This window comes from Pygoscelis adeliae, unplaced genomic scaffold (assembly GCF_000699105.1).
Source record: "Pygoscelis adeliae isolate BGI_AS28 unplaced genomic scaffold, ASM69910v1 Scaffold108, whole genome shotgun sequence".
Classification (NCBI taxonomy): Eukaryota; Metazoa; Chordata; class Aves; order Sphenisciformes; family Spheniscidae; genus Pygoscelis; species Pygoscelis adeliae.
The window spans coordinates 9,365,335-9,389,377 of record NW_008825498.1 but is presented as its reverse complement, the minus strand read 5'-3'; the positions used below and the strand labels follow the sequence as shown (position 1 = coordinate 9,389,377).

The window sequence follows — 24,043 nt, the reverse complement described above, 5'->3', positions numbered from 1 at the left end:
GGCCGCGCCGCCTCTGCCCGGTCCTGGGCCGGCAGGCCCGGCCGAGGCTCCCGCTGGGGGGGGGGGGCGGGTTCTCTTTTAACGAGCGTTCAGCGCAGCTGAGATAAAGCGGTGTAAGTTTGGGGACAGGGCTTCGTAGCGGCTCAGCCCCGCCCGCCGAGGGGAGGATCTGCTGTTTAATTAGCTAAAATGAATGCGAAATTAAATTCTGGCGTGACCCCCGCAGCAAAACGTCCGTAGCTGATTGCGCTTACCTCTTTTGCGCCTCTGCTGAATGACGCTTTTCCACTGGGGGAGCAGGCGGGGCTGGATGTGTACCCAGGCCTCTGGATCTCGCCCTTCGCAGCCCAGTTTGTCAGGCGGGATTTGCAGAGAAGTGGTCGAGGCACAGACACTTGCTCCGTTAGATTGATTTCATTACAGGATACAGTAATTTTTAGACCGTCTTGTTAGCAGGTGTCATGTCCCAAACCACCATAACCTGCTTGTGAGGCAGGTGAAGTTGTGTGCGTGGCACTTGAAACTGTTGTAGATGGAGTGTTGGTCACGACAGCGTATTCCTCTGCGTTTCACTTAGAACTACTGTTTTTACCACACTGTTAGCCTAGGTCTGAGGTGGGATGCTCTACTAGCTCACCTGCCTAATTTGTTAGGCATTTGTTATTTGCCCTACTTGTTACAAAGTTCTCTTTGTAAACTGATACATGGTGTGTGGCAAATAGATTCCTTAGTATTTCTGTCCACTGTCGGGTAGAGGAAGGAGGAGATCAGACTGGTTTTGTAATTTTTCTTTCTTTACGTTTTGGTAGACATCCGCCAGAGAGGCTCTGAATAACAAAAGTATCAAGCCATTGTTGAACGCATTTAACCAGATTCCTGGGAGGTAAGTAGATGCCACTTGATTTTTAAAAGGTGCCTATTCAGATAATTTTTAGTAATCTTGTCTCTAATAGTTGTTATTAACTGATGTGGAATGTTTGCATTTGCAGTGAAAATGAAAAGAAGTGTACCTTGGATCAAGCTTTTAGAGTTGTTGTAGAAGAAGAAATAGTAAGTACTTTAAACTGCTACAGCTTGTCTCTTGATAAAGCTCAAATTTCTGTTTGCAAGTTATTGTATTAATTTGACAGCAACTTTAGTATAAAGAAGTACTGTTTATTAAAAACACAAATTATGTGAAAGTTGTCTATGAAGATTGAATATAGATGGTTAAAGGAGATTGGTAGGTAGGACAGCATGGCAGTGTTTTGCAGATACCACACTATAGCGAGAGGTGCTGACGTAGCCTTTTCCAGCAGTTCTTTGTAATGCTTATGAAAGTCTGCTCTGTCTTAAAATTCTGGTTCATAAATATGCATTATTCTATCACTATACTTTAAGAGTGGGGTGGAGTGGTTTTTTATCTGTTACTAGCATGTAACAAAGCTGTCTGTCAGCTGAAAAGAATGATGAAAGGAATCAAAGAATGTTTTTGTTGGTGTTACCTGAATGAAGGCTGAATGTGGGATATTAATTGTCAGAGGTAAATGACTCTCTCTACACAGTAGGTATTGTAGGGTCTTTAATGGCCGGAAGTGGTCAAGAAATGTTGCTCACTGAATAAAAACTTTATATAGTTAACTGACAGGCCTGATTTAATAGATTGTTTGAAGTTTTGGGAAGTTGAATGTCAATATTTGTTTTAAATATGCCTACTTGGAAACAAGAGCTTTAGTATTGTTAAATATATTTAGGTCAGAATAGAAAAGTTTAACACTGTTCTGTTTGTTTAGATAAACAAAGCTCCATGTGAAAATCTCCTGGCAATTATTTCTCTTGCTATTAACGGAGTCACAGAAGGTGAGCATCTTTCTCTCAAATCTGTTGGCAGTTTTAGGGGCCATTTAGGGGAATTTTAAAATCTTGATTTTTGTAAGTCATCTACAGCAGTTAGCTTTGATAATATGTGGTCCTTATGCTAGTGGTTATTAAGTCTGTTTAATGAGAGGAGTGAAGTATAATATAATTAAATTCAGTTATATGTGTGACATCTGTGTTGGAATTTTTTTTTTAATAGAGGAAGATGCATGGTTTTGGTTGCAACATAATTAGCATTTTCTATCTTTGTCCACCACTGTAAAATGCTCAGAAGTCTTCTGTCATAATTTCAGAGATGACACTGATGAGACTACTGAGGCAGAGAGGTTAAATGACTTGTAGGTTTCTCTGTCAGTTGCTGCAGAGCCAGAAATAACTTCTGAATATCTGTGCTTGTCTCCCAGTACTCACCTATCAGTACGCAGCTGTTTTTTAGATACTTTAATGTGTTTCTGTAACTGTCGTTTGTGTCAGAAATCATTGTGCTAATGTCTTCAGAAGAGGCTTTTGTGCTCTTGCCTTTGTTTATTTGTTCACATTACACATCAAATACTTGTTTTGCTAAGTATAGCTCAACTACATATGTGTTTTATGAACTGTAGAATAACAAGACCTGTGATTATGAGGAATGCAGACACTACCAAACTACAGAGCATGGGTAGACAGACTTGGAGCACTGCTTTAGCGGTGCTTTGCTTGAGGAAAAGACTCTCGAACTTCATGGGTGTGTGTAGTGTAACTAACTGGCTTTAGAAATCTGGAAGAGTTCACTTGCAGTCTGCAGAGATGTGACATTGTTTCAGACTTTGAGGTTTTTAGAACAGTTATTCTTTATTATTTGTTTTACACTAGTGCAAAGCGCTTGTAAAGCTCATCTGCATATGTGTACATATAGAAACAGCTTTAATGGAAGTTCACGCTTTAGCTCAAGCTTTTTGTTAGTATTTGTAGGAGCCCAGGAGAACTTTTTTCTTCTTTTTTAACATAATATCGCTCAATTGCCATGCATCTTTATTACATTTCAGTTCAAATATGTTCCTCATAGGTATCTGCACTGCATCAACCCCTTTTGTGCTTCTGGGGGATGTTCTGGATTGCCTGCCTTTGGATCAGTGTGACAAAATTTTCACTTTTGTGGAGAAAAATGTTGCTACGTGGAAATCGGTAGGTATTTTTCCAAAATGCGATATGGTTGTGCCAAAGCTGCTGTCTACCTGAACCATTTTTACAAACAGATTTTAAATGTCTTTTTATCTGTTTGTGTTAAAATAGTAGTAGCATTGAGCACATTTTGTTTTGAGGTTTAAAAATGTCTGGGCAGCAGAGGTTGGAAAATTAATAGTGAAAGAAATCATAATTTTGATTGATGTTCTATCTCTAACTCCTTTCTCTACAGAATACAGTGTTTGTCACATTTAGAGACTAGAAATTTAACTTCCGATGCACAACTTGTATGAGTAGCTTCTCTCTTGACTTATTATTCATCTTCTTCCTCAGAGCTGCAGGAGATTCCTTGATCTCCAATTTGCAGAGGAAGAAGTCTTCTTGGTGACTTCCTTAATGAGCTGTCCATTACAGGACTATAGCAATGGTGAATAGGTTGGCCTAAAATGTTTCTGCTCTTGAGGAACATTTGGAACATTTTGCAGCCTGTGTGAGGGTTTTATGCTCTTGCTGTGCCATGGTGCTGTAGCAGGGGAAGATCTGCTGTGACAGGCTGCTGAGTTTGTGCTGCAGGTGCTGTTAATTAAAGAGGGAATTCAGGGTCTCGGGCAGAAGTCCTAAGCTGTCTGCATTTTATTCCAAGATCATAAGAAATCTTGGATTTTGCTCTCTGGCAGTACTGCCAGGACCACAAGTGTCAGCAACTCCGTAGGTAACACCTGAAAAGCATTCCAGTTTCTCTGTGTTTTCCTAACCTGGATTTCCTAACCAAGACATTCATTCAGGCTGTTCTGTTTCAGATAACGTTGTCACGCCCAATATATTCACAAACTGTTCTTTATTGTTAATTCAAGTACCTATCAATTTCTTTCTCCTGCTGCCAAATTACTAGTACTGTGAATGCTCTAAATCTTTTGTGTATTGCTCTTTGTGTTGGCGTATAAATAATGCATGGGATAATAAAGTCAATGAGTGTAAAAAAACCTGGTGTGTTCCAGGAAAATAAATGGATAGTGCTCTTACAGTTCACTGTCACATGCTTTTTTTTTCCTGTCTGGAGGCTGGATTTAAATGTTGTGGTTTATGCTTTCTTGGAATTTGTGGGACTGCTTGTTTTATGTTGCCTTTTTGTGAAACCTGCCTCTTATTTAAGGGAAAACTCAAATTTAGAGTTAACAGTAGGAATGACTCATATTTACTCATGGCTTGTGATTGATTTAAATTCTGTTCAAGAAGGTTTTGTGTTCTCTTAATGATCTAAATACCTTTACTCCATTTCAGAATACATTTTACTCTGCAGGGAAAAATTACTTGCTACGAATGTGCAATGGTGAGTTGTAGTTTTTCAGGGGGGTGGTGGGGAATTAAAGAATTCACTATCTCAGCAAATGAAAGTGAATTTAATGATTTGATTTACATTCAGATGTGTTCAATAAGTAATAAAGTTAAAAGGCAGATCACTCATCTTAGCAGATGATTCATGAGTCTTGCTGATTAATGTAAAAGTCATTGTGACCTTAGGGAAATCTCTTCATCACTGGAGGTCGCTATAGCAGAACATCTGAGAAATATTCATTCCTCAGCAATGACAAGGCCCATATCAGAGGCTGTATTTGAGTAGGATTCATTTGAACTTATTTTTTATTGCTGTTGAAGGTGTTAGGATAATTGTTAGAATGCGTTTGGGAAAAAGTGTGGCTGATCTGAGGAAGTTACTAGCATTTAAATTTACAAATCTTAGCTTCCTTTCATTAGCTATGTAGGTCATGTAATTAGCAAATCTTATATTCTAGCGCGTGAGAAACTGAAAGAGGGATAAATACTAATATTCTTTACTTTTTACAATATTTAGACCTCCTAAGAAGATTATCTAAGTCACAAAACACAGTCTTCTGTGGAAGAATTCAGCTGTTCTTGGCTAGGTTATTTCCACTTTCAGAAAAGTCAGGTGAGATTTTTTGCATTTCATCACACTTAGCATCTAACAAAGACTAAATGTGCTGAATCTTTTAAGTTTGATGGTTGTAGACCAAATTCAGTTGGGGAAAATTACTTTGCCCTTGTATGTTAGTTCTTGTCTCTACCCTTGATATTGTAAGTGACTTTCATTTGTTGTGATCTCAAATGCCAGTTTTGAATTCTGTTTCCGAGAATTTAGTATCAGCATCTCATAAACAACTGAATGAACATACTTACGAACTTCGCAGCTTCTAAGACTGACCCTTTGTTTTTCACAGGACTTAACTTGCAGAGTCAGTTTAACCTGGAAAATGTCACTGTTTTCAATACCAATGAACACGAGAGCACTCTAGGACAGAAGGTGAAAATTCCTATGTCGTTTTTCACTCATTCTGCAGGAAATGTGTAAGACTGCGCAGAAATGCACTACTGTGGATATTGTTCAGAACTGTATGTTCATAATTTGGTTGTCCCTCTTCCAGGTCAAGCTGCTGATTCTGGAAATAGGCATGTTACCTGCTACGTTAAACTGTGCAGACTTTGAGGGGGGAAAAAATTGTATTTGATTGTGAGGGATGAGCACTGTTGCTTAACTGTACTAAGTTTTCCCCACAGTGTATGGAGGATAGTGCTGTCCCTTCAGCTGTTTTTCAGGAGAAGTCAGGCTACCGTTGCAAAGTGTAGTAAGGGGTGTTAAAACAGGAATTTGTAGCGCATTTTACTGGAATAATACTTCAGAGATCTTTTGAATTACCAGTTTAAGCTTTCTGATCTAAAGTGTCATAGAATGTTTAAAATAAAGAACACCATGAAAACTGTATGTAAATTATAGTGGTATTTGTATAAGTTTTTAATTATTCTTTTCGTATTAGCACACCGAGGAGAGAGAAGAAGGAATGGATGTAGAAGAAGGTGAAATGGGAGATGATGAAGCACCAACAAGTTGGTGAGGCTATAGCAATTCTAAAAGTTGAAACAAAATTTTATGAAGTGAAAGTAAAGAGCTGTTCGGGAAATACCCCTAAAAGTTGTACTCAGAATTCTGCTTACCTCATGTCCTCTCAAGATTAGATACAATTTAGCAGTCACTTAATCTGTTTAAGTGGAGATACCTGGAAGAGAAAAGAAATCTACAGATTATTTGAAAAAGTTGCATACCCTGACTGAGAACTACTGTTATTCTCTCTTTTTCACAATTTTCCCAATTATCTTGACAAAACTTACTCTGGTAAGATGTATTCAGGGATTCTGAGTACATGCTGTATATGCTTTTAGGAGAAAAAGCTGTGTTCCTCTTTACTCCCCAGATAGTGTAAAACTCTAAGATCCCTTTTTCTTACTATTTTTGCTTTTATGGTGAGAAAGTAACAGTAGACCGGATGGAACACTCTTTTAGGGACAAATTCTGAATTACAGATTTCTCTGTAAGGGCTTGCTGTTGACATTTCACTTACAAAATTAATTTCTGGGATTGCACAGTCCTGAGTGGACTTGAATTTGATATATCTCTTTTAATATGGATTTTCGTAACTATTTGAATTTTTTTCCCCTCCAGTTCCATTCCAATAGATTATAACCTGTATAGAAAATTCTGGTCACTTCAAGATTATTTTAGAAATCCTGTGCAGTGCTATGAGAAGGTCTCATGGAAAACTTTTCTTAAGGTAATCTGAGTTCATGCTTTCAAGAATTCAGCCTAAGTAAAAATAACCATTTATACAAGTAGAAGAATGACTGTATAACCGTAGAAGAGTCAAACTGCCAATGCCGTTGAAAAATAATAGTGCATGAGGAAGTGCATTTTGCTGTTTTCTAAAGTGAGCCTTTGACGATAAACAGTATATGAAGATGTACAGTAAATCCTCTAATAAAACTTGCCTAAGTCACTAATGGAAAGACTTCATATGTTGAAACAATGTCAGAAGTACCTTTTTTGTGATTCATCAGCTGCAAAAAGCAGAACTTGTGGGTTTGAGGGTTTTTTTTTCCCCCAAGAAGAAAAATGGTTCTACCTTGTGAATACTCACATTGATCTCAGTGGGATCCTAAAGATGATAGGTTTCTAATGAAACAAATCTCTTTATAGAAGTAATGATTTGAATGTCCCCTTAAGCCAGCTGTTTCAATTTTCCTTAGTATGAATGTTGAGGATGATTTATTGCTAAGCTACCAGTTTCTTCACAATTTGCCACTCGCTGTTTTTTTGATAGCAAGAAGACTGCTTTTTTTAATCTTCATTCTATGTGTTCTGGTAATAAGAGGTAACATCTGCTCAGACATTCTAATATAAATCTAGTTAGAGGTCTGCATTCTCAGCTTTCAAAAAAAAAAAAAACCCAACCACAAACCAAAACCCCATGGATGGTTCAGAGAAACTGAACAAGGCCAGGCTTAAGTCTTTCAGATTAAATTTTTGAGTTTTTCTTCATTGCAGCTTTAAGGCTCTGAATTGATTTTTAAGAGCAGCACTGCAAATTTAACTCTCACTTATGTACCTTTCTTTGTATATATTCTGAACAACTTAAATTAAGTTTGAATATAGCACTGTCATCATGTTGACCTTTTTTCTTCATAACATCTAAACAACAAAGCAATTGTGCACAGTTCACAACCCATAACATTGTTTTTCTTAGCATATTTTAAATACTCCAAATGATTAGAAGTTCTGAAATTACAAATAACACTTTCACTGTCATTTGTGATGTTCAGAGAAGCCTTACATATTGGTGGCAAATGGGTCTTGTTTCAGCTGGCTGATAGCAAGTTTGCAAATTATTTTACTGGCTTAGCACTAAGTCTAGCGTAGGTCTCTAACTACAAAGTTTTTGTATTATTTTCATGTGGTAAATAACTCTTTCACAGTACTCAGAAGAAGTTCTGGCTGTTTTCAAAAGTTACAAATTGGACGACACTCAGGCTTCCCGAAAAAAGTTGGAAGAACTAAAAACAGGAGGAGAACATGTATATTTTGCAAAGTTCCTAACTAGTGAAAAGGTACGTGACTTCTTTTCTCAGAATCACAGACTAGTTGAGGTTGGAAGGAACCTGTGTCCAGCTCAACCTCCCTGCTCAAAGCTGTCAGCTAGAGCAGCTTGATCAGCACTGTGTCCAGCTGGGTTTTGAATGTCTCCACAGATAGAGACTCCACAGCTTCTCTGGGTATCCCGTTACATTGGGTGGATTCCCTCTGTTAGTTCATGATTCAGGGACTTTTATTTCTGGAATAAGAGTCTGCGGTAAAGCTGACATTTATTTATTGCATTTGATGTGTATTGTTACATTTAGAAAGGGAACTTAAAAGAGAGTAAATATTTAAAGATCTGTTGCTTTTTTTTATTGCCTTTGGAATTAATTTTCGAAATTTGGCTGATGATGTGTTAACTACATTTTCTGCCTCATAATGGTCTTGTTTAAAATTGCTTCCAAAAAGATCTTGAGAGTTTTTAATTCTGTTAATATTAACTCAAAAATACAACACTATTTAATTTAATCCTAAAATTGTTGTCTTCATTTTGGAATAATATGTAACTAACTTCTAAATGCATGCATTCATAGGTGACAGAAACCAAGTCTCAATGCAGCATGAGTTTTCTCTTTCTGAGATAGAAGAGTAGGTAAATTCCTCTTAAGCCTTTCACCTGTGTATTGACAATTTTAAAATAACGGTATAGAAGATACAGAATCAGTTGCTTAACTAACACCCAATAGTCAAAGGTCTTTTTAGCTGAAGAATCTTCAAATGTTTCCTTTTTATGATCTATCATGCTGCAGCACATAAGATAGAAACCAAGCAGTGTATCACTGTGCAAGTGTTGATGAGAGTGAACCCTTCTGTGGTAACCAAACCCTTACGTTATAGCCAGTTGTTCACAGGAAAAGGGAGCAAGCTGTCATTCAGTTACTGAAAAAATTGAATATTTGTTTTTTTCAAATTCTTGTTTGCTTCAAAGTGAATGTTGTAAAATCTAGCAGTATAAAACTAGTTAAAACAAAAACCTAGGGATACACTGTTTACTTTTATAAGCAGTTCCTCACGCTTTTAAGAGATGGATTTCATTAGAAATTTTAATAAGTGTCTTTCCTAGATTATGCTAGATGACAGTTTACCGATCTTAGTACCTTATGGAGCACTGTCCTGATAGGTGATACTGAATAGATGTTCTGTAATGACTTACCTTGTTGTAAAAACAGTCCCCATCTAGCTTATCTGAAAACACTTGTTGGGTTTTTTCACTTATGCATGTTTAGTGTCTTTAAAATATGTGTAATTCTTTTTTTTTTTTTTTTTTGTTTAGCTGATGGATTTACAGCTGAGTGACAGTAACTTTCGCCGTCACATCTTGTTGCAGTACCTAATACTATTTCAGTATCTAAAGGGGCAGGTCAAATTTAAAAGGTAATGTGGAAGTATTTTGTGTTTTGGGGATGGGGAGCTAAGAACTTGGGAGATAAACCAAAATATTTTAAAAGAGTTTGTCTGTTTGTTCTAAGGTTCTTGTGAAACTTGCAGAGCCTTGGATTGGGAAATACAGATGTGGCTGAAGTTATTTTACAGCAGGAAAGCGGAGGTCTCATTCTTGCCTTTCTCTGCTCCTCTCTGCGTGATTCTCTGTCTTCCCTTGCAGTGGCTCTAATGTTCATTAGACTTATTCAAATTTGTGCAGTTTACTAAACCAGCAAAAAACCCAATCTGTTCATCTTCGCAGAGTTAATTTTCTGCCAAATTGGTGAGTTGAGCGGGGTCTCAGAGAAGTAGAGGCCACTAAAGCTTGCTTAAGGTGAGTGCCAGCCATGAGAGGGAAGGAGTCCCTCTCTTTGGAGGCAGCAAGTTGTTAGACCAATGCAAGCTACTTGTATGTGGCATCATTTTGAATCTATATTGACTCTGCGATGTGGCATTGGTTGCTGATTTGTTTTTTTTCTTGGTGTGCTACAGAATTCTGTCTAAAGTAGCAAGAAATAACAATGGTGATTATTGCTTTTATAAATCAATGGGACAGAACAAAACCCTCTCTTTTCCTACTCTGTACTCTAATGTTATGCTGGAAAAAAACCCTACCTCTCTGTTAGTTTCCTGTGCTCTTGACCACATGTGCACGTAATGATTAACATTAAGACAGCTATCTTTCACCTGCAATATACTACTTTTTATAAACACATCTCAGAGAATGTTGCAAACTAGATTAGGATCATTATCCTCATTCTATAGATTATCTTTCAGTATTATTTACCAAGGCAATCTGGTGGCAGAGAAGGAATAGAATTCAGGTCTCCTGAATTGCAGTTCAGTCCTGTAGAGGTGATAGTCATTTCAATGACAATTCATTAAACAGTTGATTAAAAGAATTGTTTTGAGATATTAAAGATCTGTGTTCTGTATACAGCCAGTAGATTAATTTTCTTTTACTGTGTTTTGTCTACAGTAGTGCTTTAGCTGGTGTTAGGAGAGGGTTTTTTTGAAGTAAGTCTCTTCGTTGTGCCCACTTGCTGTGCTTTGGGTCTAGCATCAAGGTGTGATGTTGAATCATGCAAGTGGACTTCCTATTGGATGAAGCTAAACCAGAAAGTATATTCCAGAAGCACATCTAATTAACTCCACAAACTAAGAAGTGGTCAGTCCATGGGACCAGACCAGAGCACATTCAAACTACTTTCTTCAGATCCCCTCTAACACCCCTCAGAAAGTATGTAGTGTAAATGATGTGTCCTCAGCACTACTTTGATGTGTAGTGAACTCTTCAAATTTAAAAAGTAGGCTGATTTAATGACACTTCTTTGTGGGTTTTTTTGTTTCTGTTTTTTTCAATTCCAGTTCAAACTATGTTCTAACAGATGAACAATCTCTTTGGATTGAAGATACTACAAAAGCAGTTTACCAGGTTGGTACACTACATACAGTATTACGGGTAAATATTTTCCCGTGTAATTTTTATAGAAGTATCAATGACCTTTGAAGCAGTAACCACCATTTTCTTTAGGGTTTTTTCTACATGTTCTGCTACAAATGTAATGCAAAAAGTTAACTTTTTTCTCCCTCCCAATCATAGCTTCTTTCAGAAAATCCTCCAGATGGGGAAAGATTCTCAAAAATGGTAGAGGTAAGTACTTTGGTGCCTGTCTTAACAAAGTCTATATAGCGCGTAAAAAAGCAGTATGGTTTTAAACTAGCTTTTGGAACATAGATGTAATATCTGAGAGAACTTTTCTCTCATCTCAGTAAAAAAGGTCTCGTAACATCTTTTTATTTTGTAGTCATCTTTTTGCCATGTTTTCATTAATGTGCTTTTCTTCCTTCTCCTGGGGAGAAATGGAAATGTGCATATATGCGCATGTGTACATACAGGAGACATTGGTTATTGAGAAAAATAACAAAATTTTTTAAAAGTCTGCAGAAGGGAAGTGCTGTGCCTAAAGACATGGGAATAAGATGCAAGTGAAATAAAAAAAAAATTGTCATCTTGCTTTCCCTTTTTCCTTTACTTTGGCTGCATCTATTTTCTTGTTTAGAGAAGGAGAAATAAAGCCTTTCCCGCAATTATTGAAGAGAGGTATATTCAAAATTAGATACACTAATTTTGAATAAACTAAACCAGCTGTCTAAGACTATACTTTGGCCTTCAAAATAGTGGCTGAAGTACACACTATAACAAAGTTTTTCCCCTTAATTTTAATAGCTCAATTAAGATCTTTGGGGTCAACGCCGAAGGTGATTATGACCCTAATAATGTGCGATATTATGTTTTTCCAGCATATATTAAATACCGAAGAAAACTGGAACTCATGGAAAAATGAGGGCTGCCCAAGTTTTGTGAAAGAAAGGTAACTCTATTATGAAGTAGAAGCTTGCTGCTGCTTGTGTGAAATAGTGGTTCAACTTCGGAATATGTACCCACGATGTATATGAACGTTAATGATTCACACAACTTTGAGATTTGTGTTGTTGAATGTCCCTTCTGCGTGTGCAGAAGGCTCCTAGGCTTCTGCCAAAAGTCTTAAGGGTTCATTATGTTAGTGAAGCGGCGGTTATGCATGTGCGGGGTCTCAGGAGAGCATTCCTCACTGTCTCGTGGCAATATTTTGTTCTCTTAATACCAAGGATCCGGTGACTGAGGAGACTGAAGCATGTTGTCTCCCCTCCTGCCTTCAGCAGACCCTAGGTTGAAGAAGTTGGTGCCTGACTCTTCCATATACTGCTTTGGATTGCCTGTAATGAAGCCTTTGACATTGTGGCTTTGGTGGGGCAGCATACCTGGAGTTTTGTGTAACAGTTCTCCTCTTACATACCTTATTAGGTTTGCCACTTGGTGGTGATCGCTTACCTGAAAGGAAATTATGATTAGGTGGCTTTTGCCATTGAAAGGTTTCCTGTGTAATTAGTTACTAACTAGTGGCAAAACTTGAACTTTGACTCCATATGTCTACGTCTCCATATGAGGTGATGACCAAATATTCCTCTTCCATCCTTATTTATTCTACACATAGACTGTAGCCTCTTTGTGGTAAGGAGCAGCTGGGTCATTATCTCTCTGCAGATTTCCTTTCATGGAGAGATCAGGTGGAGCCACCTCTTCATGACTGCATCTGTTTGCAAGAAGGAGGGGGGCTGTGAGAAGAGAGACATTACTACTGCGGGGGGCGGGGAAGTAAAATTATGAAATTTGACTTTTATAAATGTTCTGTCTCCTTCTTTAGATCTCAGCCAGAGTTTCAGCTTGGGTAGGTCTTACCCTAACCTCAGTGGTCTGGGATCCCCATTCTCTGATCCCATGAAATCGGGTACACCTGGGGAAAGAGAACTTGCAATCATAGAAGAGATGATCCCAGCAGCAGGGTAGATCATACTTAGTATGTGCTGCTGGCATAAATGTGATTTGCTTCTTTTTCTATATTGGGACTCTGATAGACCTTTAAATTTGTGAGTGAACTAATTTTGGTGTCTGGCAAATCCTTTTCCTTATCCTTACTTTACCTTCTTTCTCCTCTTCCCCCCACTCCCTCCTTCCACTCCTAGAATCCCGGTCTTTCTGAATACTTTCATTATGATTTAACTCGGCACCAGCTGAAGTGAAATGGCTTAATTTTGTTCTCTAAATATTACTGGTTTGATACTAAAAAGCTTTTTTTTTTTCTTTAGACCTCCTGATTCTAAGCCAATGAGGCCTGTGAGAAAGAGGCCAGCTCCAGAGGACTTCTTAGGAAAAGGACCAAACAAAAAAATCCTTATGGGGAAGTACGTTGGATTTTTTCTTTACAGGGTTTCTGGGTTTTGGTTGGTTTTGGGTTTTCTGCGGGGTTTTTTTTGCCACTGACTGTTTTTTTTTTTCTAGTCAGTAATTTTCAAACTTCACTTTGGAACTGCCAGAAAAGAACAGCCAAGGGATACGTTAGTTCTTTCAAAACTTGCAGTAGGCTTCCTTTCTTTATAGTCATCTCTTGTAGATTCCTTTTAAATAGTCTGTAGTTACAGGCTGAAAATGAGTGGTTGGTACTCGTTGGAGTTTTTATACTTTTGTCATCTTTATGTTTTTGCTTAAAATGTATCTATGCCGTGGGTTCTAAAATAATACCCACTGGTATTTTATTCCTGGAGCAAAGAATTCTTCTTGATATGTCCTCTCCAATAAAAGTGCATATTTTGCATGATACTATGTGCTGCATTTTTCCACTTCCTTCTTTAGGAGAAATGATAGTTTTTTCATTGTAACAGTTCACCCAACCTAGATGTGGAAATTTTGACCTTGTCTTGAGCTTCAATACCTTGTACTGAGTGTTTAAAATGTCCTTTCTGAAAAAGAAAGTGATAAATTATTTCATTTATCAAAACAAAATAGCCTGACCTTAGCTAGTTTGGAAAGACAGTTTGTTACTGTTTCTCACCATAGATCAGCAAGAGATTGTAATAGAAATTTAATACATAATTTTCCTAATTTGCAACATCAGATAAGATCTCTGTCACTTCTGGTGATTCTGATATGTATGATCACAAAGTTTGTATGGTATGCTTTATTATAAAGGCTCTAGGGTGAGAATTTCTGTAGTGTTGTTTCGTGTGTCTGTCTTTGGTGAATGATGGACCGTGGAATGATAGTGATGAATGTGGAGTTTAATATTTGTTTATGCTTCTCTTCAGTGAGGAACTGACCCGCCTTTGGAATTTATGTCCTGATAACATGGAAGCTTGTAAATCTGAGAGTAGGTAGGTAAAAGATGGTACATCATTGTCTAAAGCTAACTTTCAGCACTCTAATCGCACGCAAAATTACAGTTACTACAAAATTGGCGTAAGGAAAGTATATAAGATGATCTTATATGGTATGCCATTTCACTGTGTGTCTTGAGAGAAGTTGGTTGTATGAATCTTTGTCTTAAAATCTCCTTACAGTTTTTTTCACTGGTGTTTATGCTGTCAGTAATTTTCATTGCTTAGTAAAATCTAAGCTAAAAAACAGATGGAAACTCCCATTTTGTAGAGGGTGACTGGATAATTAAGTACCTTATATAATAAAGGAAGATTGCCAAGTCTGGCTCTAATGAAGTTAGCCGGCTATTTGGCTATGATTTTCAAGCAGGCATGTGCTTTGAACAATACTAGATAGAGGAAGTTGGCTAGCAGACATTGTTTCAGTGCGTACCGGATCTACTAGTGGTGCAGATGTAGAAAAATACAATTACTGGTTATGCTTCTGCTTGCACAATTGTAGGAAATACTGAAAACATACTTTGCTACATCACTTTCTATTTGTTAAAGATAGCGTAATCCCCATCTGTGCAGACATGGTACCTAGTATGAAAATTTGGAAAAGGAATGGGACAGTTCCCAAAGAGAACTTTGGTAGTAATGGCTGCAAAGGCTGGATGCCTGGGGAGAGGTGCCAGCTGTGCAGATGTCCTGAGTGGAGGAATTGCTTTTCCAGAGGTTGAGAGCTCTGCAGAGGAGTGCCTTCCTTTCTTGTGAGGCTGGGATGTGCAGGAAGGCCTCTGACAGGATACTTGCCTTTACTAGGCCAAGGGCTAAAGGTGGAGTTGTGTTTGGAACCAAAGCTTTTGATTCCTTATGCATGATTGTATTGTGCTGCAGCTTCTTGGGTGGGGGGGGGGGGATGGGGGGGGGGAAAACAAACTAAACAAATGGAGATAAACCAAGAAAATGCATGCCATGGTAAGCAGGAAAGAGAAGATCCTGGGGGATTGGATTCAGTTCCAAGTTTTATTATAGACTTTGACTGAGTGTGGTCAAGTGACTGTAACTCTTTGCTTTGATTCCTCATGTCTTCATTCAAATGGGGCAATACTTCCTTACCTGTCTTCTTTTTTAGATAGCTGTTCCGGGGATAAAGTCCGTCTTTTAAGTTTTTGCATAGTGCCAAATATAGCAGGATTCAAATCAGATGGGTTTTCAAGATGCTGGCTTTGGTTCCAGTAGTCAGTGATAATACTACATTTAAACATGCATGGGGCACTGCTTTCCTGGGCAAAACATGTTTTTCAAAACAAAACTAAAGTGAATTTACAGACCAGTGCGCTTCCCCCCCAACAACTGATCACCAGGTTCCCTTGTAGAAGCAGATGTGTCCCTGTCAAACACTAGGTAGGAGAACTACAGATCATGATGAGCTTGCTTTGCGCTTCTGATAATCTTGGCCTACAGTAACCTACAGCTCTTAAGTAATCTGTATTTCTTGCTGCTTTGAACACTACAAGCAAACTTTCCTGATCATTGTGAGTTCTTCTGTTATTTTTTTAGGTCATGGTTCCTTATGTACTGGTTTGACTACCTTTCAGAAGCAACCACTAGCTGTTCTAAGAACAGAACATCAGTCGCCTTTTTAATATGTTCCCTATGAACCACAAATACTGTCTTTTAAATCACAGAAGAGCTGAGGTTGGAAGGAACCTCTGGAGATCACCTAGTCCACCCCCTTGCACAAAGTAGGATCAACTAGAGCAAGTTGCCTAGGAGCTTCTCCAGTCAGGTTTTGAATGTCTCTCCAAGAGTGGAAGCTCCACAGCCTTTCCTGGGCAACCTGTTCCAGTGTTTGACCACCCTCACAGAGAAGCATTGGGTTTTTTTTTCTGATGCTTAAGTTGAATTTCCAGTATTTCAGTTTATGCCAGTTGCTGCTTGTACTTCCAGTGAGTAGCATCAAGTCCGACCCTTTCTTCCTTACTGCCCCCATCAGGTATTTAGTGCCCCCAAGCCTTCTCTTCAGGGTAAACAGTCCTAGCTCCCTTAGCCTCTCCTTGGATGTCAGATGTTCCTGTCCACACACAGCCTTTTGCATGGACCTGTGTCTCTTGTGCTCGGGAGCCCAGAACTGGACCCAGCGCTCCAGATGTATCTCACCAGTGCTGAATAGAAGAAGGATCATTTCCCTTGACCTGTTGGCAACCCTATTCCTAATGCAGCCCAGGATGCCGCTGGCCTTCTTTGCTAGAAGGGTGCATCACTGACTCATGTTCGTGATGTTGTCCACCAAGACCTTTTGTGCAAAGCTGCTCTCCAGCCAGTCAATCCCCAGCACGTACTGGTGCCTGGGGTGTTGTTCCTCCCCAGGGCCAGGACTTGTCGTTTCCCTTTTCTGAACTTCATGAGGTTCCTGTCAGCCAGTCCCTCCAGTCTGTTGAGGTCCCTCTGAATAGCAGCACAACCCTCTGGTTTATCAACCACTCCTCCCCGTTTTACATTGTCTGCAAACTTGGTGAGGGTGCACTCTGTCCCATCATCAGTAGGTCAGTAATTAAGGTGCTAAATAGTACTGGCCCCCGTATCAAGCCCTGGCATATGCTAGTGACAGGCCTCCAGCTGGACTTCATGCCACTGATCACATCTCTTTGAGCCCGGGATCAGATGCTTTTTCAGTCCACTTCAAATAAATCAACTTCTCCTCATGCCGGTAGACTTAGACCTGTATTGAATGTACTTTAACTTGAAGTACCTTCAGCAGAAGGTGCAGGGATCACCATGGGGAGTGAAATGAACATGTTTGAGCAAGTTGGGGAGCCACTAAGATGGGGTCATTAAGTACAACATAAAGCTGCTTAGTATTTTTCCCTTCTCTAAAACTAATGATCATAAATTATTGAAATTGGGGAATAATAGTAGTCTAGCTTTCTCTGGTAGCAGATGAAACTGAAACAGGGAGGGTGGGGGGGTAAAGAGGCCACACTTTACTTGTCCTGTCAAATTACACAAAACTAACAACCGTTGTAGACTCCTGAGGGCTTGTGAGCTGTGCAAGTGGCAGCATGTTTCTAACACAGCCGGTCACTTATTACGGGTATTTTTATGAAAGTCTCACTTCCTTATTGCCAGAATTCTTGTCTTACATCCCGTAGTCCTTTTTCACCGAATGCTATTGACAGACGTTCATGTCCGCCTTTTGTTGTGGCACAAGGTTTAAATGCATATAATAGGCAGTGCTAGCGCCTACTGGTACGCTTCAGTGGTTGTGCAGTAAATAATTTTATAGCCACATGTATCAAACATTCTTTGCCAATTTGCAATCATTAAATTTGGGTAGGTTGTTTTTTGGGATTATTTTCTTCTGTGGATAAGCTCGAGATGTGTACGAAGGATCTGAAAGCCCGCTATTTTAGAGTAGATTATGAGGAGTATTAAGCTCCTTGTTTTATTTTTTAGGGAATATATGCCAACGTTGGAGGAATTTTTTGAAGAAGCTATTGAACAAGCAGATCCTGAAAACATGGTTGAAAATAAGTATAAGTATGTCAATCTTTGTGTTTCGCTTTATTTTGATCTCTTTCACGTTTGGACTGTTGAAGAAAACAGTCTGTTCTCTGTATTACTAATATCTGTGCAGGACTCTAATGTATAAAAAATTTGTAAGTTTGGGCAGAATTGTATTAATTAGGAAATGACTCAGATCTTTTTCTGTGCTTTTATAGGTGACAGGCTGTTACCAACCAAACTTGTATTTTATTTATAGGGCTGTGAACAATTCTAACTATGGCTGGAGAGCATTGAGACTTCTAGCTCGCAGAAGTCCCCACTTCTTCCAGCCAACAAACCAACAATTCAAGAGTTTACCTGAATATCTAGAAAACATGGTAATCAAATTAGCCAAGGAGCTGCCTGTAAGTAATATTATCCTATAATAATAAATGCTGAATACATTTGACTTCCTGCTTGTCTCTCTGCAGTCCATTTGGGAGTCCACGGGGAGGGAGGGGGGGCAAAAGAACACAGCCAAAAAAAAAAGTTTGCAAGGTAAAAATTGCAAGGAAAACTGGTCTGATCAATGAAGATCCCAGTACCACTGAACTGTGAATAACGTTGACTAACCAAGTGACTGCCGAGGTCTGCCTTGGGATGGCCACAGCTGTTTGTTCACGGAATACAAGTTTTTCTGCTGGGTTGGTAGACAGGAATGTATTTGTACCCAGCTATGTGGGTTCCCTGTTGCAGTGCAAACCACTTTTCATTGAAGGCGTAAGCCGGTGTTGGGGCTCGTGAGTATCGGTAGCTGTGGCTACCGGGGTGGCAGCCCGTAGTAAAGGGGCAGGGTATGCAGCTGAAGTGTTACCAGAGCTTTACAGCAAGACTTACCAGAGCTCTTCTGTCAGCCCCCTGGCTTTGAAAATGTGGAAAGAAAAATAGACCTTGTGGGGCTCTAAATCTAAGGCGTTAACCTTTTGCATGTTCAACGGTACAAATTTGAGGCCAGGGAGGTGTCTTTCAGATCACTTTATACACAAGGATAAGAGAGACTAACAGTTGGGCGAGGGAGCGTTTTCTAAACCTTTGAGTTCGCGCACAACCCAGCAGTTTCTTGCGGATGTGAACCCATGCTTCCGTATTTGAGGGCTTCCTTGTCGGTAATGTGAAACCACTGGTGTAAAGGTTGGACTGTAACATATAGCCTTTTTGTTTGTTCAGCCATCGGTTAACTAGATGCTAATGGCAATTTCAGAAAAAATACTGGGAGGAGAAAGCTGTTCAATATGTTATGGTGTCACTGTATGCAGTACTCCTGATGGTACTACTGTCACGTACCAAATGTTATGGCAAGAAAGAAATATGTAGATAAGGCCTGCGACTGAAACGCAGGAAAAGAAAGCAACCTTTTGTTCATCTTGGCTGATGAATAGCTGAATCAGAGTGAAAAGTTTGTTGTTTGCTTATTTGTTTGCCACCTTTTAACTAGTGTACAGAAAAGTTTGAAAATACAGCGAACTTCGAGGAATTCTTGAGTGAGGAATAAAATTAGTGAGGAATAATACTTTAAAAAAACGTTTGTCAGTAGTGTAGTCGTAGAGAAAGTTGGTTTTGGTTTGGGTGTTTTGGTTTGGTCTCTTGAAGTATTATAGCTATGTATGTAATGCTTAGTTGTAGCTACTGTGAAAAGAATGGGGAGAGGATCCTGTGAAGTCAGTGGATACTTTCATTAGGTTTTCTTAGTTAATACCATGTTTTATTAGAACACTTGTTACTGGTGTTGTGGGTACAAGACACTGTGGGGAATTTTTAATTCTCGTATGGGATCATGTCAGATTTTCCATTCTAACACACATTCCAGGGACCATCACAGACCTGTAAAATTTCTCTTTAAACACAAAATTCATCCAGTGATGTTCAGTTCTCTCATTGTAGCCTCCTTCTGAAGAAATAAAAACAGGCGAAGATGAAGATGAGGAAGATAATGATGCTTTATTAAAAGAAAACAATGAAAGTAAGATTTGCATGTTCTCAGTCTTTTCAGTTTCTCTCTTGACGTGTATTGTAGAAGCTGTGTTTTATCATAGTTTCTACTGAGGGTCACCAGTCCTGGTTACCCCAGTGCTTCTAACTTGAACCCACATTCGTACCAGAAAGTGCAGCCTTGTCAGGACACAGGGCACCAGTAGCAACCTCCCAGTCTCGTGGCCTGCAGTGCTGAAAGCGTCCAACTTCTTGAAGTTGGATTAGCACTTTCATTAGGAGCCTCTTCCACCTTTTCTGCTGCGTAGTGTATGTTTACAGTGTTAGTAGGTGTTTATAGCTAAAATGCCAGCGTTGCTGTGTAAAAAAAAAAAAAAAAAAAAAACCCAAAAAACCCAAACTACCCGAGTGTTCCTTGCCCCGCTTTCCTGTTCTTTCTGCCCTTTAACTGCCACGGGTAAGTGCCTCCCTCTAGCCCCTGCTGGGGTGGGTAGTTACGGGACTTTCAGAAATTGATATATTCCAACTCTGAGATCTTTACTTCCTCTTCATTTAAAATATCTTCAAGGAAAAAGCTCCTCTGTGAGAAGAGCAACCTTCCTGACAAATGGTGTCTCTTGTTCCTCTCCATGAACCAGTCCTTCCATTTTTGTCTCTTGCTGTAACCCTGGTGTGTCGTGCTCCTGAGTGTCCTTCCCTGTCTCCCGTGTCTGTGAATCTGCCTTCTTCCGTCCTCATTCACGCCCTCCTCTCACAGCACCACCTCCCCTTGCGTGTTGCATCTCTGTATGCTAGCTCTTGGATCCCGCATGGGCAGGTGGGGTATGCAGGGCGTGGAGCTCGCACGCCAGGTACTGCTGGTTACCCGTGGACTTCGTGATTTTGTTGAAAGGCTTTTCTGTTAGTGGAAGGCTGCCTGTGGGCCTCTGTGAATCTCTCTTCTGATGCCCTTTTCCATCCAGCACCTTTTCCAGTCTCCTTGCCAGTAGTGGGGAAGTTCTGTCCTCTTCAGCTTAACACTGCCTGAAACAGCCTTCGGAGCTTCACTGTGTGTTGAATTTACATCTTTAAGTCTTGTCTTAAAGCAAAGATAGGAGAGCTGTGGTCTGCTATGCGCCGTTGTGCTTAGAAATAATGGAAGTGATCCGAGTGCTTTTGTTGTCTTGTTGTTCCTGATCTTCCATTCTTTCCCCTCGACGTAGTGGGTTTAGTTCAGATAAATGGGTGTGACTGATAAGCACTGGAGAGAGTTGGAGCTTCTGCTCCAACTGGCGGAAGCTCCAACATGCCAGCTGGCTCTTGAGGTGGCATGAGGGTGAGACATTCATTAAAAATTAAACATATAATTGATTTCTGTGCATAAGTGATTCAGTCTTTAGGGTTTTTTCTTTAAAACAGTGCGAAATAAATATAGGTGGTAAGCCATAGATTGTAGACCATGATAAGCTATAGATGTGCAAACCCACCTGTGTAATCACTGCAGCAATTGGCTTTTCAGCAGAGCACAGTATTGCGTGGCGGTTTTTTTCTAACTTGATGCCAGAATGACAGAAAATTCCTTAAAGTACTGACTACACATTAAGGTTACTATCCTAGTCACAGTCCTGCTGCTAATAGGAGCATGAGGCTTTAGTAATGCAGTAAAAGGGAAGCAAACTAGTTTTTACCTGGGTTAACTCCGGGTAAAGTGGTCCAAAAGACAATTAAATGTTAAAGATCACTCTGCATTTTAATATTCTAGGTGACGCATGTATTGAAAATTGCAGGCCACCTGTCAAAATCCTCATTTTCATTCGGAGGAGGCTGTTCTGATGCACTTCAGGCTTTAGCAGTTCTCTCCCAATTAAACAGGAGGTACATAAAAAACCCCAGCATTTTCTTTATCATGGGCAGTAAGGGACGTTCCTTTTGAAACCCAGGCAACAGATCTGTAAAAATCCATCTGTTCTCGGAGCTCGTGAGCAGGTTTTCACGACTAAAGGAAAGGTGTAAGTCAGCCTGTTGTAAATAAAAAGGAGGTTTAAAAATGGGCAGATCAGGGAAGAGTCACGTGCAGTACCTGGAGACGTTCCCCGTGTCTCACTGTGATTCTCTCTTCTTATCCCCCCCAGGCCCAGAGGTGCAACGGGACAAAGCCGTGACGGGCGAACAAATCGAGTCATTTGCGAACAGGCTCGGGGAGCAGTGGAAGGCCTTGGCCCCCTACTTGGAAATGAAGGATTCTGACATACGGCAGATCGAGTCCGACAGCGAGGACATGAAGATGAGAGCGAAGCAGCTGCTGGTTGCCTGGCAAGACCAGGAAGGCGCACACGCCACCCCCGAGAACCTGATCGCTGCGCTGAACAAAGCTGGGTTAAGTGACCTTGCGGAAGGCCTAACCAACGACGCTGAAGGCAGCAGCTAACTCGCTTCAGATGCCAACTCGTCGTTCGGTTTTGGCGGCGGTGGTTGTGGTTGTTCATGGCGATTGTTCTGGCTGTTGTTGTCGTCGTTAATTGTGACTGTTTTGTTTGTTGTTTTTAATTGTTACTGTTGTTGCTCGGTAACAGATTTTTGGCAGGTATTTTATGTTCAATAAATGATAAAGCTTTTTAATAATATTGTTCACTTGTCCAGATTTTCTGAGAAAAGGATGAGTCATCCTGATCCAGAAAGGGGAGGCTTCTTCTTGGATGGTGGAAACGTAAAAGGGAGGATGGAGAGTGAGGGCAGCTCTGTGCGGGCTGCAGCTGGGAGGGGGGCTTGGCGTCAGCAGAGCTCGGGTGGCTCCCGTTGGACGGGAGAGGTCAACAGTGTCTGTGCCTGCCCGCTTCTCTGCGGTTTCTCAGAGCGTGGGTAGGTGTGAAGGACTTACTTCTAAGTCGTCGTTTGGGGTGGCAGGGAGCTGTGGACCATCAACACGTACCTGTTTGCGACTGATTCAACTTTGAGAAAATGATAGGGTTGTGATGGAGGTCCCAGCCATGGTATTCGTTTTCAGTGAAGAACCGGTGTCCCAGTCAGTAAGCTGGGGGGGAAGGGGGGGTTATGCTTGTTTTTATTAGTAATTAATAACTTCAGTGCTGTGTATGTTTGGCTATGGAGGAACAACCCTGAGTCATGATAAACAAGGTAATCTTTTTGTCCCATTCACTGTGAAGTGACAATTGGTTTCCTTTTAAGGATATGGCTATCTACTGCTGGGTACAAGCTGTTGCACGTAGCTGGATCCGTTTTCCCTCAAAAAGCGGGAGAATTTTGTGGTGGTGTAGCTAGCTACAACTTCTTTTGTGGCTATTGTAGAATTTGTGTCATTCAGTAGACTCTCTCTAATTGCTGAGTGTTTGGAAAACTACATCTCTCAGAACTTTTCTCTGCAGAGTACTGTTTCTGTTATTACATCGGTGGTCCCTGTGAGCTTCCAGGGTGGTTAGCTACCAGCTCGGAGGCAAGCTTCTGCCTGCAGAGCTGTTGATGAGAGCTTTGTGCCTGCCTTCCCCCCTTTGGATTTAACTGGATTAGGAGTTTGGTTATTGGGTGCTTCAGTGAAAGTCCGTACGGGCTGAGGTATGGGACAGCTGTTGGAAATAATACAGCCTCAGTCTCACCTCCGGCTGCAGGTACAATTTGGCAGATGGTATGAAATGCAGCAATTTCAATTAAGGGACTTGAGCACATTGTGAGCGGAGGTGCGGGGGGAGGAACAAGCGAGGAGAGGGGGCATTGCTGCTCTTGGAAACGCAGCCTCCCACAGAGGAGTCGGAGCACTTGCAGCATGGGATCAGTGTTTGCAGTTTGCATGTGAAACATACATAGGGGGAAGTGAGAACCCTGTTCTGCAGCTGAAGTAAAGCGAATGGGGCCTACCTGCCACCTCAGTGCTGGGAAAGCTGGGGATGAGGACAGCCACAAGGGAAGGTGACCGAAGGAAGCAGTGTCCAGTGAGTTATTCTTGACGCTTCAGGCATGAACCATAATCTCAGTGCTCGTGTTTGAGGCAAGAGACTTGGGAGCTGAGCTGTCCCCCTGCCCAATTTCGCTTTGATGCCTTTCTCTGACCTGGCAGCAGCGCAGTCTTGTGTCCTTTTGTGCATGGAGGAGTGCAGACTTTTTTCTGCATCATGCGACAACTGATACAACTTCTCACCAAAACGTGGCGGTGCTGCTCTGGCCCTCAAACAAACAGGCTGGAAATCAGACGCACCTGGGGAGAGATCCTGACTGTGAGGATCCCCATCACTGATTCAAGCCCCCAGCCCTAGGGTGTAACTAAAGGCCTAGAAAGGCCTCCGCTACACCTGGGGATGGCAGGCTTGTGGACCCATCTAGGAACTGCAGATCCTCTACACAGAGGCCGAGTTCTGCTGACGGCCTCGTGCTTTTCTGGCTGTAGCCAACACCGACATACTTTTTTACTGCAGC

The 24,043-nt window shown here is 40.6% G+C and overlaps 1 protein-coding gene across 1 annotated transcript in view; it reads left to right on the top strand.

Annotated features, from left to right (window-relative positions):
• THOC1 (THO complex 1) overlaps nt 1–22,317 on the top strand; it is a 23,286-nt gene extending 969 nt beyond the window's left edge. The window contains exons 2-21 of the mRNA XM_009331498.1: nt 810–883; nt 990–1,050; nt 1,773–1,839; nt 2,903–3,021; nt 4,303–4,351; nt 4,874–4,969; nt 5,259–5,341; nt 5,853–5,926; nt 6,536–6,644; nt 7,843–7,974; nt 9,276–9,376; nt 10,793–10,859; nt 11,028–11,078; nt 11,729–11,799; nt 13,115–13,210; nt 14,111–14,176; nt 17,621–17,704; nt 17,928–18,075; nt 19,592–19,670; nt 21,751–22,317. Of these exons, the coding sequence (XP_009329773.1) occupies nt 810–883; nt 990–1,050; nt 1,773–1,839; nt 2,903–3,021; nt 4,303–4,351; nt 4,874–4,969; nt 5,259–5,341; nt 5,853–5,926; nt 6,536–6,644; nt 7,843–7,974; nt 9,276–9,376; nt 10,793–10,859; nt 11,028–11,078; nt 11,729–11,799; nt 13,115–13,210; nt 14,111–14,176; nt 17,621–17,704; nt 17,928–18,075; nt 19,592–19,670; nt 21,751–22,046 (1,923 nt within the window). The 3' untranslated portion in view covers nt 22,047–22,317. The remainder of the gene's footprint in view (nt 1–809; nt 884–989; nt 1,051–1,772; nt 1,840–2,902; nt 3,022–4,302; nt 4,352–4,873; nt 4,970–5,258; nt 5,342–5,852; nt 5,927–6,535; nt 6,645–7,842; nt 7,975–9,275; nt 9,377–10,792; nt 10,860–11,027; nt 11,079–11,728; nt 11,800–13,114; nt 13,211–14,110; nt 14,177–17,620; nt 17,705–17,927; nt 18,076–19,591; nt 19,671–21,750) is intronic.
• The last annotated feature ends 1,726 nt before the right edge of the window (nt 22,318–24,043 follow it).